Source organism: Piliocolobus tephrosceles, chromosome 4 (assembly GCF_002776525.5).
Source record: "Piliocolobus tephrosceles isolate RC106 chromosome 4, ASM277652v3, whole genome shotgun sequence".
Taxonomy (NCBI): Eukaryota; Metazoa; Chordata; class Mammalia; order Primates; family Cercopithecidae; genus Piliocolobus; species Piliocolobus tephrosceles.
The window spans coordinates 150,182,761-150,197,113 of NC_045437.1; the positions used below are offsets into that span (position 1 = coordinate 150,182,761).

A 14,353-nucleotide genomic window follows, 5' to 3' on the forward strand; every position below is an offset into this window, starting at 1 on the left:
CTGGGTACAGGTATTCCGAGCCTGGCAGGGCCAGTGGGAGGAGCGGGCCATGACCACAGAGCATCGTCACTGCAGCCTGCTAGCAGGCATCCTGGAAGAAGCCATCAACCTGGCCACACAGAATCAGGAGCTCCAAGCTCAGAACCAGCAACTTCAGCAGGGTGCAGACTAGGCTGGGGACAGTCATGGTGGACCGTCCTGGGGAAAAACCTGATCAGGAACCCTTTAGAGGAAGTTTCCTGTCTCCTCATTCTGGAAAGTCCTAGAAGGGAGAGAAAGGTGAGACAAAACCAAGCTGATCCTCATCATGGATAATTAATAACACGAACCATGTCTCATTGTTCCAGTCCTTACTAAGTGCCTAATATTATTTTATTTAGCCTCTCCAGTTACCACATATAGTAGGTACCATTTGATCCTCATTTCAGGGGTAAGGCAACTAAAGCCAGAAGAGGTTCAGTAACTGCCCAAGAACAGTCAGCTAAGTGGAGGAGCCAGAATTTAAGTTCAAGTCTGTCCATAGTTCTACACTGCACAGTAGTGGCTTACAAGCTTCTGGGTGCATCAGAACTACCTAGGAAGCTTAAGAGAAAGAAGAAAAAGATTCCCAAACACTACTCCCTAAGATTCTGCTTTAAGAGGTCTGAGATAGGCCTAGGTGCCCCCCCATCCCCACCCACCTTTGCTTTTTTTAGAAACTCACCACATATTCTATCATAGAATCAGGGCCTGACATTCCCCTGGCCATGATTTTAAGACAGATGACAGGCAGGAATTGTCTGTGAGGGAACCAGAGGAAATGAAAACCGAAACCACATCGTATTTCTTAAGAGTTTTTTGGCCTAGAGTCTAGTTTGTCCTGCTGAGCCCAGAACCTGCTGTTCCCAAAACTCCCTCCGCATTCCCCTGGGCCCAAGTTTTGTGCTCCAGGGAAATTTCAAAAGCTCTGTGACAGGGAAATGTCTCAGCTCCATGGAACTCTCACAGAAAATAATGCCACTGGCAACAACTTGGAGAAAACAATTTTTTCTTAGTCTAAAAGTTACCCCAGGCCAACCGTGGTGGCTCACGCCTGTAATCCCAGCACTTTGGGAGGCTGAGGCGGGCGGATCACAAGGTCAGGAGATTGAGACCATCCTGGCTAACACAGTGAAACCCTGTCTCTACTAAAAATCTAAAAAAATTAGCCAGGCGCGGTGGTGGGCGCCTGTAGTCCCAGCTACTCAGGAGGCTGAGGCAGGAGAATGGTGTGAACCCGGGAGGCGGAGTTTGCAGTGAGCAGAGATCGCACCACTGCAGTCTGGCCTGGGTGAAAGAGCGAGACTTCCGTCTCAAAAATAAATAAATAAAATAAAATAAAATAAAATAAAAGTTACCCCAGAATTAAGATACTCAGGACCCCAGAAGAACAAAATTGTTAGACAGAAGACACAAGACAGTCGTGGCTGTGGTTGCAGGAACCACCCTACAGCCTAGAAAACTTTATTAAGACCTTATTGCTTATGCAGTTAAAGAGACACTGATTGAGCTACAGGTTTCCTGTACCTGGTCTCAGGTCACTCTGTGCAGAGCTTCCCCAGGCTGTTGGGAGCTGGGAGACTGTTAGGCAGGGGCAGGACCCAGAGTGGGAAGCATGGTACCTCCCAGGAGCCTCAGAGTGGGTAGAAGGCTTCAAGACGGCCCTCAGAGTGAACAGAGAGGTCAGGAGTGTCGCCTTAAGCCAGGGCCCAGGGGCTACATTCCCTGAGATGAGTCAAGCCCAGCCCTCTCTGGGGTTTCCAGAACAAAGGCTAGGTGTGGGGAGCAGCACTGTGGAAGGGGCAGGGAGCATGTCTCCAGGCATTGCTGGAACTGGGGGAGATTGTCGAAGTGGCTGGGGTAATGGTTGTATAATCGGTGGCAACAGGGCCTTCTTGCATGAAAGTGGGTATCCCCTATGGAAGAGTCATGCACTATGGCTGGGCTGGAGTAGCCAGCTCCAGTGGCTACTGTAGGCAGTAGCCACTGTTGGGTGACTAAAGTAGGCAAGGAAAGTCACTTGTTGCCCACACCCCACTTTCATCAACTCTGTTCATGCAGGACAAGGCAGGGAGTTGCCCAACAAGGATGGGGTCATTTCTCAGGCCTAGGTATTGATGTTACCTTAATTCTTTAGTCTGGAAGAACTTGGTTGGGGTGGGGGATGGTAAGCATTTCCTTAACCAAACTCATTCTTCACATCTCCTAGGGGTACCCCTTCATCCACCGATCTCCAGAGAATAACCTGGCGGCTCTCACTTCTCCAGCTTTTCTCACAAGGCACTTGTTACAGGGCTGCTGATGGGAGGGGGAGGAAGGCTGGGATAGGGGTCTGGTGGAGGCGCCCAATCTACAGGTTCCAGAATCAGGGTGGAAGTTGTCAGGGACTAGCGGCTACCATAGTACAGGCGCATGGCCAGGCCAATGAGTAATGTGGCCAGGAAGAAGGCGGCTGTGAGCTGCAGCCGTAGCAGGACTGCTGAGAGCACGGCGTTGACCACCAGTGAGCAGGACACCACAAAGAGGCGTGTGATGCTGCTGCCGTGCTTCATGACAGCGGACATGAGCAGTCCATTTAGTGCCTGGCTCAGCACCACGAGTGCTGCCCATCCTGAGAAACCTTCCAGAAGGCCTGGGCCAGGGCCGCCTCCAGCATGCAGACCTAGATTCAGGAGCACACCAAAAGTGTAGAGGAAGAGGTTCTGAAGTGCCAGGGGCAGCCGCTGTCGCTTCATGAGCAGCTCTGTGTACACTGAAGACAAGCCTGAGATGAGGCAGTACACGATGAGGAGCAGGAGGCCCAGCGGAGTGATATGCAGGGGCATGGGGCTGGCGGCAGCTGCTGGAGAGGGACTGGGAAGGGTGTTCCCAGGCACCTGAAGGCCCCCTGCTGCACAGCAGGCCCCCGCAGCCATCAGCAGCAGCAGAGCTAAAGCCTGACGCACAGAGAGGCGGTGCCGGAGGCAGAGGCAGTAGAGCACAGCCGTGCTTCCAATCTTGAGATTGCTCAGCACTTGGTAGGTGCTGGGGTCCATGTAACGCTGAAGATAGATCACTAGGTTGTTGTTAGCGCCATAGAGCAGGGCTGATAGTGCGAAGGGAGCAGCCTGGCGCCAGGGTGGGGCCCCCTGGGGCCATGCTTGCCAGCCTATCAGAAGGGAGAAGGCGCATAACAGTAGCTTGGTCAGCTCAGTCAGCAGCACGGCTGAGGAGGGCCGGAAGGGCACTCGGCCGTCCACATGGCACAGTGCCAGCAATGGGGCGTGGGCACCATACATGGCAGTGGATAGGAGTAGCATCAGGGTCCAGCGGGCCTGCCTGGGACGGCCCAGGCCCGGCATACCCCCATCCTCTACACTCATACCCACACCAGACCCTGGGTGACTAAGGGGCAGCAGGGATTGCAACACGTTTGGGGTAAATCAAGTTACGGAGCCAGCTCCCAGGAAGGAGGACCTGTGGAACATTGCCAGAGAGAATACTGAGGATCGGAGGCATCTACCAACCCCACAGTCAGGGCTTGAAGAGTGAGGGGCTGGTAGTCCTTGAAGTCACAATCTTGGGGCCAGTCCCATGAAGTTAGGAAGGGGAAGAAGGAATCCAGGGTGCAGGCTGAGGAACTACTGTTCACAATCTGCAGGAAGGGAGGCAAGGATGAAGGTGGCAGGAAAGTTGGAGAGAGCAAATGGATGACAGCTGGGGAATTCAGATAAAGTGTCTCCACCTGAAGGCTGAGCTGCTCATCCTGCCTCTTCCATGGCACCTGGAGCTAGTCCGGCCCCTTGCGTAGCGACTGCAAATAGTCCCTTAATGTCTTCTCCACATTGGGCACAGCATATGCCTGAGCCACATAGATGCCAGTGCAGGTGCCCACAGCAAAGCCCAATACTGCTGATGCCCTCAGTTTGGCCACCACATAGCCAGCCAGGAATCCCTTGAGGAACGGAGAAGACAACAGCGAGCCATCCTGCAGAGAAAAATGCAGAAGGAAACTTAGCTAGGCTCTTCCCTGACTCTGTCCAGGGGCTACTCAAGCTGGGATTACAGAATTCCACCACCAGCTCCTCCTCACCCTGGAGAACCGTGGTATTTTCTCCAGATTTTTCCGAAGGTTCTGGGGCCAGAAAAAGAACCTAGCAGTTCTGATCACACAATCTCAGAACCCTGGGGTCAGAAAGCTCCAACCATGAAACTCCACTGCCACCCAAGGTCAGAGATGCTCCTAGCCCTGCAGGTTTCTCCAGCTTCATTTCCTAGCATGCTCCCCAACTACTGTAGCCAAATGGACCTCCTTTCACCCCTCATGTTTATAATGCTACCTCCTATCACAAGGCTTTTACATATGCTGTTCTATTTGCCTGGAATGTTCTTTCCTCCCCTCTTCACCTACTTAACCTCTACTTAAGATATTAGTTCATGTGCCATTCAGAAAAATTGTCCTCAGGAAGCCTGAGAACAGGCCCTCAATAATCATTTGCTGAATAAATCTCTACCATTCATTTAACACTCTCAAGAGCATGTTGGGCAATAAAGCCTAAGGCAGGGGTGGGGTGGGACAGTCCTTACCTGGCCCACTCCACTGTTGACTTCGTCTTCCACACGCCGCTGCAGGTGTTCCAGCTGGTTCTTGAGAAATGCCAGGTCCTTAAGCTTAGGCAGAGAATCCTAGGACAAGCGAGACTCCAGCAGTCTGACTCAGCCCCACCCCTTGCTCAATTCCATCAGAAGCTGGGAATTGGGAGGGGATGGGGTGAGCCAGAAAGACCTTTTCCTATAAAAGCTTCCTGAGATGGCAGTGGCAAAGGAAGAAAAGCATTGAAAAGCACAGAATTCAAATGAGGGCCAGGAAGGGACTGACAGATGGAATCTGAACCAGTAACTTACATCAACCTCAACAAGAATTTTACATAGCAAGCAGTATGTAGGAAAGGCAGGAGGGACAGCTAGGGACCGGTCCATCAGGAAAGCACTACTGACTCCATTATGAGCTCGAAAGTCATGACCAGTCTGTCTTGGCTACTATGTTCTAGTGCCTGACATTTAGTAAATGTGTGGGTAATGCTGAGCTTGTAGACCAATGGTGAGTAATGGACCGAGGCAGTTTCCTGGACAATTTGATTGTCTTGGTTCCTGGATGGGCTTTACCTCTTTCTTCCCAAGGCCATCCCAAACTGAATGTGAGTGACTGGATGTGAGTGAGAATGACAAAAAAGACTGTCGGCAAGTGCGTAAGTAAATGGACTGAGTGATTTTGATCGCATGTAAGTATGAAATTCAGAGTGTATGCAAGGGAGTGTTTGAATGAGGGTGGTGTGAGTGTCCGTGTAATTGGAAACATCGTGTCACTGGGAAGAAAATTTCGGGAACTAGGGAATAGGGTAAAGTGAGGAGTGTTTAAGGGTGAATGTTTTTGAGTCTGTGCTAGTAAGTGGGGTTCGTGATGGTTCCCAGGAGGGTACATCTGGGGGATCCACGGCTCCTCCCACCTCGCCGAATGCTCTCCCCACACCACTCCACACTGTTGAGGCAGCTGACAGCAGCCTCAGAAGAAATAAGGGACATCCTCACTCCTGAGCCGCTCCAGAGTCCCTTCTCCCCGCAACTAAAAAGGTCAAGGAGAAGACCACGCCCGACTGCAGATCACCCTCACGGCCACTCACCTTGTCATCCGCCATCTTCCCAGCTGAACTTGTTGCGCAGGCGCATCCCCGCCTCCCTCATGCCGACTGCCCCGGCCATCTTTACTGAGGGCGAAGGCACTTCCGGAGCATTTTTGGAAAGGGTGAGGCGCTCTCCTAGTGGCGGAGCCCGCCTCTCCCAGATACTTCCACGTGACCCCCTCCTGTCGAGTCTCAGGCTGCAGGTGAGCGCAGTCACTACCCGGGCGCGATGATCTCACTCGTGCGCGAGTGCGCGCGGCGCATGTCCGGTGTGTCGGTCTTTGGACGCCTGATGACTTCATAGTCGTGCGGTGGTGTCAGCGGTTTCGCTGGCGTTCTTGGGTCACCCCCAGACCCGCACACGGAAATACGCACCCATTCGGGGATCCAGACGACCGTTTACACGCACCACACCTGGGCGGGCTGTGAGGCTCAGGCCCTCCCCCGGGACCGGCCCGTGTCCCGCCCCGTGTCCCGCCCCGTATTTGTGCGGCGCCAGCTGGCCCGGCAGCCTGCGGCGCAGAGAGGCTGGGCTTGCAGGCACAATAGCTCCGGAGGTCGCGCTGGACTGAGAGTGCGGGCCAGCAGAGGCTGGCGGGGAGCGGCCGGGGTTATGCTGGGCAAGGATTACATGCTGGCCATCATTCTGGTCAACTGCGATGGTGTGCACGGAGGGGCCCGGTGGGAAGACCAGGAGCTTAGGGAGGACGAGGGAATCCGAAAGACTACTCTGGGGCTCAAAGACAGGGTGGGGGATACCTCTCTGTGTAGGGACCAGGGGGCGAATGAACCCGATCTTTACATGTGATGTCTTCAAGATTGAGGAGCTTGGATCTTCAGCCTAAGAACTGACCCATTTTGGGGATGGAGAGAGGATTATGACAGCATGTTATTCTGAACTCACAAATAATATGCTCCCTCCTCTCTAATCCGGTGTTCCTGTAGATGACTTGTGGGGGGACCAGAGTCTGGAGGGGGAGCCTGGCTTGCCTCCTGGCTGGAGGAAGATCCACGATGCTGCAGGTACTTACTATTGGCATGTACCCAGCGGTAGCACCCAGTGGCAGCGCCCAGCCTGGGAACTAGGAGATGCGGAGGACCCAGGCACGGTAGGTGGAGTGTGAGGAGGAGGTCTGAGCCCGTGTGTGGACCTAGGTCTGCTGTTACACTGACTAACCACCACTCTACAGGGAACGGAGAGGATTTGGGGACTGCGGCCCCTCAAAGGGAGATCCTTTTCCAGCCTGGAGAGCTCACTGGACCGGAGGTAACGGGTGGCCCAGGCAAAATGAAAGGCTTGGGATTCCATGGTGTTCAAAAACGCAGCTGGACCCATGGTCTGCTTTCCAGCCCAGGTTTTGGATTCTGTTACATGTTTTGGGTTCTGTTGTGTTCTTGGCTCTGTCCCAAGTTCTTAACTGTCAGTATTTTGAGTTTTATGCCTTGTTCTAAACTCTTGTTTGTAGCTACATGTTTTTCATATTCTTGGTCCTAACTTATCATGTTCTAGACCTTGGCCATTAGGTCCTCTGTTCTAGGATCTCTTGTCCCACTTTGGGGTTCTGGTCCACATATTGAACCCTGCTCCATTTTGTGACTTTTATTTTTTATTTTTTGAGATGGAGTCTCACTCTGTCGCCCAGGTTGGAGTGCAGTGGCACGATCTTGGCTCACTGCAACCTCCGCCTCCCAGGTTCAAGTGACTCTCCTCCCTTAGCCTCCTGAGTAGCTGAAACTACAGGCACATGCCACCATGCCTGGCTAATTTTTGTATTTTTAGTAGAGATGGGGTTTCACCATGTTGGCCAGGATGGTCTCGATATCCTGACCTCGTGATCTACCCATCTCAGCCTCCCAAAGTGCTGAGATTACAGGCGTGAGCCAACGCACCCAGCCTTGTGACTTTTATTCTATGTCCTGTGTCTGGGTTGTGTCCTGAATTTTCCCTCAAATTGTAAGTCACACTTTATGTTACGTTAATATGTCCTGGGCTCTACCCTGCTCTGTTTTTATATTTCTGGTGCTATATTCTGGGTCTTGCCCCTCATCCTGTGCTTATCAATTAGTCTAGGCCTCACCAGTGTCCCTACTGTAGGAAATGTGGTCCTCTTAACACCTCTGCTCTGTTTCAGTAACTCTCTGTCCTGGTGTGGTGAGGAATCCTACATCCAGAACATGGAGCCAGGGGCTAAGGTAGTGACTTGGACCTGAGGGCATTGGGAGGTCCCAAGGGAAAGACAAGGGTGGGATTGGACTGAGCAGAGGTGATCAAGGGTGAAGATAGGGAGTTTGTATTGTGGCACCTGCCACCCTGCTCCATCCTTATTCATTCCTGACCCTTTCCCCAACTTGTCAGTGCTTTGCAGTACGCTCTCTGGGCTGGGTAGAGGTACCTGAAGAGGACCTGGCACCGGGGAAGAGCAGTATTGCAGTCAATAACTGCATCCAACAGCTGGCCCAGACCCGCAGCTGGAGCCAGCCTCTAGATGGTGCTTGGGGTGAGGTGAGTTGGCTCGGACCCTCAGTGGGTTGGGCCCAGGGCCCAGCAGAGGTAGCTGTCCCTGAATTGCCTATTTCTCATGGCAGTGACCTTTATCTGAGCTCTGAGCTGACCTCTGTCCTTGGCAGGGCCAGAACATGCTGATGATCCTGAAGAAGGATGCCATGAGCCTAGTGAATCCCCTGGACCACAGTCTGATCCACTGCCAGCCTCTGGTGCACATCCGTGTGTGGGGCGTGGGGAGCTCCAAGGGCCGGTGAGGATGCCTCCATCCCCCAAGCGAGAGCTCGTCTCCCTCCCTGCTGCAGGCTGTGATCCCCACTGATGCTGATCACCAGTACTTGAACCCTGGACACAGATCCTCTGATGTGGACCCAGGACTGCTTCCCCTGCCTGGTCCAGCCCTGGTTGGGGAGGGTGGGCCCAGCTCAGCAGGGACAAATGGGGGAGAGTCCGACAGGCTGGGCTGATTCCCTTCTGTGCTCCCACATGCTTCCGGAACAGTGACAGGTAAGTGAAAACCAGGTATCCTGAGCCCCATTCCTGACCTCCATACTCCATCCCTGCCATATCCCTAGCCTGACTTTCCAGCCTCCTGCAGGCTCCTGCCTCTAACCAGCCTCTACCCCAGCCCCATCTCTGCCCCTGCTAGGGACTTCGCTTTTGTGGCAAGTGACAAAGATAGCTGTATGCTCAAGTGCCATGTGTTTCGCTGTGATGTCCCTGCCAAGGTCATTGCCAGTGCCCTACATGGGCTTTGTGCCCAGGTAAGGGTCAGGGGTGGGGCAGGGATTGTGGGTAAGGGGTTGGGTCTGAAGCTTCCAAGGTAGTTGGGGTGGTATTGGCCCTTTTACCCTAATTCCCCTCTCTCCCTGTGGCTCATGCTGGCTTCATTGTGTTTTAGATCTTGTCAGAGCGAGTAGGGGTCAGTGGTGATGCCTCTTGCTGCTCTCCAGACCCCATCTCCCCTGAAGACCTGCCACGGCAAGGTATGGGAAGGGGAGTCCCACATTGCTGCATTGGGCTGCTTTGGTGCCGCTTTGTGGGGGGGGCAATTTCTGGTTATTTAGTACTTCTGTGGATAAATTTTGGAGGTGTCTGGTCTCAGGTATCCCAAGCCACGAGTTGGAGGAGCATCTATGAGCCTTTTCTTCTACCAGCACCAGCTCTGACCTGAGTCCTGGCCATTCAGAAGGGTGGGGAAAATGGTAATTGAGAGAGCTGCCAGGCTGACTTGGTGTGTATATTTCAGTGGAGCTGCTGGATGCAGTAAGCCAAGCTGCTCAGAAGTATGAAGCACTGTACATGGGGACACTGCCAGTCACCAAAGCCATGGGTGAGGACTGAGGGGGCTGCATATGGTGGGCTGTGTGAGGCAAGGGGAAGGTGAGTGAGGTGGGGCCCACTACCATTTCTCAGAGTCCTCCCATGGCCTTGTTATGGCCTGGGATCTACCAGCCTTCCCAACTCAGAATTCTAAGCCTTGCCCCAACTATCCTATTCCCTATCTCTGAATCCCAAGTCAGTGAGAGGGGGCTAGACACTCCCTGAAGACTCTTTCTTTTACAACTGGGAGACGCACTGGGCATGTTCCTCCAGGCATGGATGTGCTGAACGAGGCCATTGGTACCCTCACCACCAGGGGGGACCGGAATGCCTGGGTCCCAACCATGCTCAGTGTGTCTGACTCTCTCATGACTGCACACCCCATTCAGGTACCAGAAGAGGGTGAAGTTGGGGGCTTTGGAGGGGTGAGCAGGGATGCTGAGGGGTCACTGCTTGCTGCCGGAAAAGTTCAGTGGGTCTGGCCAGTGCTTGGCCCTCTAGTGACTAGGCCTGGTGTGGGCAGGCAGAGGCCAGTACAGAGGAGGAGCCATTGTGGCAGTGCCCTGTGCGCCTTGTGACATTTATTGGTGTTGGCCGCGACCCACACACCTTTGGCCTCATCGCTGACCTGGGCCGTCAGAGCTTCCAGTGCGCAGCCTTCTGGTGCCAGCCCCATGCAGGGGGACTCTCTGAAGCTGTGCAGGCTGCCTGTATGGTGAGTCATGGGTGGGAATGGGTGGGTGGGATTGCCCTGCAGCTGCTTCTCCGCTGTTTACTGGGGCTCAGGGTCGGCAGCCTCTTTAGAGATCACAAACCTGGGCTGATTCTGCATCATTAATGTTTTGGCCCTCATGTTGTTTTTAGTAAGTTTTAATTAGTTGCCAATACTTAAAGGCCAGGACATTTTACATAATAATCGCTATTGTTTTTCTTAAAATATCAAGAGCTCTGGCACTCAGTTCACACGTGTAAATGTCAGCATGCAGCCAGAGTTGTGCAGAAGCTGTGCCCTAAAGAGTTGGCATTGTTCCTGTTTGTCCCATTTAGGTTTATTTCCTGGCATCTGTGGGCATTTGAGTGTGGGTTGCTTATACTTTGTTAGTTCAGTTTGCTCATTCATTCAACAAATATGAGTGCCTACAGGGTCCCAGGCACCATAGTTGACCCTGAGAATTTAGTGCTATAGAGGGCACAGCCCTTGCCTTCACAAAACACTTAGGATAGAGTCAAGATAGACCAGAAATAAGTTGTACACCACTGGTTAATGGAAGAGGTGGCCCCTTTAGGGGTCAGGAAGGCTACCTGTAAGAGGTGATAGAAAACTGACAGTCCAAGAGGGAAGTTAGCCAGGGGAAGGGGAGTTGGGCAGGTGTATCAAGCACAGGGAACCTTAGCTGTGAAGGTGAGAGATATTAGTGGATGAGAGTATCTGAAAGAATCTAGTGTATCTGGCATGCAAGGGGGATGTAGTAAGAGGTGAGATCAGAGAGAATGACAGAAGCCAGGTTATGGGGGACCTCATAGGTCAGGGTGATGAGTTTATCTGGAGGCACTGGGAATCACTGAAGCCCCACAGTGAAGTCAGGGTTATGTATTAGGATGACCACTTAAGCTATAGTATGGGTAAAGATTTGGAGGACATGAGAGGAGGTAGGAAGACCAATTAGGACGCCTTTGAGCCATTCAGATGAGATGACTGGGAGCAGTTGCATTGGGGCTGGAGTTTGAGTTGTACACCCTTACCCTCAACTAGGGAATCTGCTTGGCCAGGGACTAGTCCCTACCAGTGAGAGATGGAAAAGAGCCAACATAGTGGTACATGTAATTAAGAGTTCAGGCTCTGCAATCAGAGAACTAGGTTTGAATGCCATTTCTGCCTTTCTCTGGCTGTGTGACCTTGGGCAAGTCATATACTCTCTGAATCTCAATTTCCTCATTTGCAAAACAGGGATAATAACCCCTCATAAATAACTGAATTATACAAAGCACTTAGCAGTGTCCAGCCCGCCCTCCTTAAGTGTCTGATACAGTTTTATGATTTTGTTATTGAGCTACCTGGGAATGCTCTAGAAACTCCACATGTGGCCGACTACCAACCTTGTTATCAGACAGAAGCTTTGGCCAGTTCCCTGTCCAGCAGAAGCTTTCAGGGAGTCTAGGGGCAGAAAGTAGCTGGATCCTCACATTCCCCTTCTCCCTAGGTTCAGTACCAGAAGTGTCTTGTGGCCTCTGCAGCTCGAGGCAAGGCCTGGGGTGCCCAGGCCCGTGCCCGCCTGCGGCTCAAGCGGACCAGCTCCATGGATTCCCCAGGAGGTCCCCTGCCCCTCCCCCTGCTCAAAGGAGGGGTTGGCGGTGCAGGGGCAACCCCTCGAAAGCGGGGTGTCTTCTCTTTTCTTGATGCCTTCCGGCTGAAACCCTCTCTGCTCCACATGCCCTAAACTTATCTGGGAAGGCTAGGGAAGGAGGCTCTGGGTCCATGCCTAACTCTGTACCCTTTTATTCCTCAAGGCCTATAGCCTGTCACCCCTTGAAGCCTTCTCTGCCTGTCCCTCTGATCCTTGTCCACCGTCTGTTTATTGCCCAATTTATTGTTTATATGGATGACTGGGAGGCACTGCACCACAATGTAGGACCCTAGCTTCCCTTTCCTTGGGTCCTTGTGTTCCTTGCCCCTGTCCAACCCTGGACAGTTGGCTCTACCTCAGTAACACTTTCTAGCAAAATCAGTGCAAATAAAAATCCCTCAGTGACCTCACTGGATGTGAGTATATTGGGCCTGGGACAGGGCTGGGGGTTAACAGCCTGTGTGAGATGAGCGTCTTTGTGTCTGTGCTTGATGTTGGTGGCTCTGTAGTCACATGACAGCATGGGTGTGATGGAGATCTGACTTCATTCATTCAACAAACATATTTTCGAAGGAGTTCCCTGTGCCAGGCACTAAGCTGGGCACTGGGGATGTAATAAAATAGACAAGGTCCCACCTTCTGAGACTGTCAGACAGGGAAATGAACAAGAGTCAAATAAGACAGAAGATGTGATGTAATATAACTAGGAAATCTTAGAGGGTTGTAGGGTTGTGGGAGCTCAAGTAAGACACTTAACCTGGCCTGAGACATTCCAGAAGGCTTCCTGAAGAACTGACATCTGAGCTGAGAACTGAAGGAAGATGAGTACTAGTGAGGCTACCGGACGTGAATGTGGAGATTGTGCAGGGCAATGCAAGAGGAGGCTGTAGAAGTCAACCTGGCTAGATCACAGCGGGGCGTATGCGGGGCAGGAGCTTCTGGTTGTTCGAACTTGCTCCTGAGAGGATGAGGGCTCCTAGAGCGCTGGCTCCTGGACAACAACCTCCTTTGGTGCCTTGTGACCAGGGCCCTGATGGTTCATTAGATGGAGCCTTCGAGTCTTAGGGAGTTGCCGCAGGGTCCCCACAGCAGCTCCCGACGGCTGTGAAAGAGCACCCATCCTTCAGGGCTCCCGGCAACCCGCCTGGCCTGGGACGCGGCTCAACTGTGAGCGACCGTCCCGGAAATGACGCGCTGCCCCGCTGGCCAAGCGGAAGTGGAGATGGCAGAGCTGTACGTGAAGCCGGGTGAGCGCGGCCGACTGGCTAGGGCACTAGGTCCTCGCCCCGGCCTAGGCTGGGGGCGGTTGCGGCGCGGAGTCTGGACCCTCTGTCTCCCCCAGCCCCAATATGAACTATCAGTGGAGTTCCAGGCTCGCTTCACACATCCCTCGCCTCCGCAGGCAACAAGGAGCGCGGCTGGAACGACCCGCCGCAGTTCTCATACGGGCTGCAGACCCAGGTCAGCGGACACAGGCGCTCGCTGCTCACCAAGAGGGTCGCCGCACCCCAGGATGGATCCCCCAGAGGTGCGTGGGGCCCCTGTGCTCGGAGACCGACGGGGAATGGGGTGGGGGGTGTAAGAGATAAGCCTGTCTTGGAAGGCTTTTTTCTCTTCCCCGAGGGCTTCTTATGGAGATAGGTTATGGGGCTCCAGTAAAGGTCTCAGGGCAGGTGCTTTTCCGAGCCCGTTCTCTGCTGCTCAGGTTAATAAATGGTGTATTGATTTAAAAAGACTCTATTTTTTCATCCTAGGTGATCTCATCCAGACCCGTGGCTTTTAATATAGTTTTAATCCTCAAGTTATTTATCTTTGTTAACCTATACCTCTTCCCAGAACCTCATAGTGGTATATTCGTTTGTCCATTCTGTCTTCACTTAGGTATATGATAATCATCAGACTTCACAGTTTTTCATTCATTTAATCACTGTTATTTACTGAGCACTTACTATAAGTCAGGCACTGCTTAAGGGCCAACTAGACAGCAGTGAGAAAAAAGATCTCTGCTTTCAGGGAGTCCATGTTGCAGCACTGGAGATGGGCTGAAAGATTAAATAGTGGTGAGGGTGCTACAGAAAAATAAGCGGTGATGTAATATGACTGGGTAACGAGGTGTCTGAGGGGCTGATATTTAAGCCGCACAAAAAGCATTCCAAGCAAAAGAAACAGCTGCAAAAGGAATAAGTTTGGCCAATTCAGAGACTGATGAAATACAGAGTGGCTGGCTACAGCCACTTTGTAAACTAGGATAGTGGGCTTTGTAAACCAGGATAAGGAGTTTGTATTTTAGTCTACATAAAGTTGGAAGCCATTGAAAAGTTTAAAGTAGAGGAGAGCCACCTTTCCCCCTGAGAATTTTCCAGGCCATTAAATGGGCTGTGCTGTGGCCCCCATAAAGGGGCTCAGGTTTGGTTCTTTCAGTGGCCCTCCATTCTCCACACCCTTTTTGCTGTAGAAGAAGAATGATACAAGGCTTGGTTTCTTTTTTTTTTTTTTTTGAGATG

The 14,353-nt window shown here is 52.4% G+C and overlaps 4 protein-coding genes across 19 annotated transcripts in view; 3 read left to right on the forward strand and 1 right to left on the reverse strand.

The window, feature by feature from the left end:
• Nucleotides 1–2,365, forward strand: part of LOC111528163 — a 25,880-nt gene extending 23,515 nt beyond the window's left edge. For 11 of the 14 annotated variants that reach the window (XM_023194835.1, XM_023194849.1, XM_023194865.1 and 8 more), the window contains 2 exons: nt 11–279; nt 2,228–2,365. In XM_023194835.1, the coding sequence (XP_023050603.1) occupies nt 11–172 (162 nt within the window). In that variant the 3' untranslated portion in view covers nt 173–279; nt 2,228–2,365. Of the gene's footprint in view, nt 1–10; nt 280–2,227 lie in introns of those variants that run through there. The other 3 variants (XM_023194909.1, XM_023194872.2, XM_023194902.1) reach the window with 2 other exon arrangements.
• SLC35A4 (solute carrier family 35 member A4) lies at nt 1,443–5,972 on the reverse strand. Its single transcript, XM_023194934.1, has 3 exons — nt 5,679–5,972; nt 4,585–4,683; nt 1,443–3,985 (listed from the first exon to the last, which is right to left on the reverse strand). The coding sequence occupies exon 3, from the start codon at nt 3,378–3,380 to the stop codon at nt 2,406–2,408; it is 975 nt and encodes a 324-aa protein (XP_023050702.1). The 5' UTR covers nt 3,381–3,985; nt 4,585–4,683; nt 5,679–5,972; the 3' UTR covers nt 1,443–2,405.
• On the forward strand, nt 5,933–12,259 carry APBB3 (amyloid beta precursor protein binding family B member 3). Of its 3 annotated transcripts, XM_023194823.1 has the most exons (13): nt 6,154–6,340; nt 6,624–6,787; nt 6,869–6,945; nt 7,811–7,871; nt 8,035–8,181; nt 8,307–8,434; nt 8,683–8,688; nt 8,810–8,945; nt 9,083–9,167; nt 9,431–9,514; nt 9,778–9,893; nt 10,028–10,219; nt 11,706–12,259. In XM_023194823.1, the coding sequence occupies exons 1-13, from the start codon at nt 6,292–6,294 to the stop codon at nt 11,940–11,942; spliced, it is 1,482 nt and encodes a 493-aa protein (XP_023050591.1). In that variant the 5' UTR covers nt 6,154–6,291; the 3' UTR covers nt 11,943–12,259. The 3 variants fall into 3 exon arrangements, with proteins under 3 accessions (XP_023050575.1, XP_023050591.1, XP_023050584.1); XM_023194807.1 differs by lacking the exon at nt 8,683–8,688 and having other exon boundaries at nt 5,933–6,340; nt 8,831–8,945; XM_023194816.1 differs by lacking the exons at nt 8,683–8,688; nt 10,028–10,219 and having other exon boundaries at nt 8,831–8,945.
• SRA1 (steroid receptor RNA activator 1) overlaps nt 12,217–14,353 on the forward strand; it is an 8,423-nt gene continuing 6,286 nt past the window's right edge. The window contains exons 1-2 of the mRNA XM_023194954.1: nt 12,217–13,096; nt 13,252–13,377. Coding sequence (XP_023050722.1) covers nt 13,036–13,096; nt 13,252–13,377 — 187 coding nt within the window. The 5' untranslated portion in view covers nt 12,217–13,035. The remainder of the gene's footprint in view (nt 13,097–13,251; nt 13,378–14,353) is intronic.

Bases quoted from the DNA above. Each gene is read 5' to 3' on its own strand.
- SLC35A4 (XM_023194934.1), bottom strand. From the start codon at position 3,380: ATGAGTGTAGAGGATGGGGGTATGCCGGGCCTGGGCCGTCCCAGGCAG.
- APBB3 (XM_023194823.1), top strand. From the start codon at position 6,292: ATGCTGGGCAAGGATTACATGCTGGCCATCATTCTGGTCAACTGCGAT. The intron at 6,341-6,623 runs GTGTGCACGGAG...GTGTTCCTGTAG, and splicing joins CATTCTGGTCAACTGCGATG to ATGACTTGTGGGGGGACCAG. The intron at 8,946-9,082 runs GTAAGGGTCAGG...ATTGTGTTTTAG, and splicing joins TACATGGGCTTTGTGCCCAG to ATCTTGTCAGAGCGAGTAGG.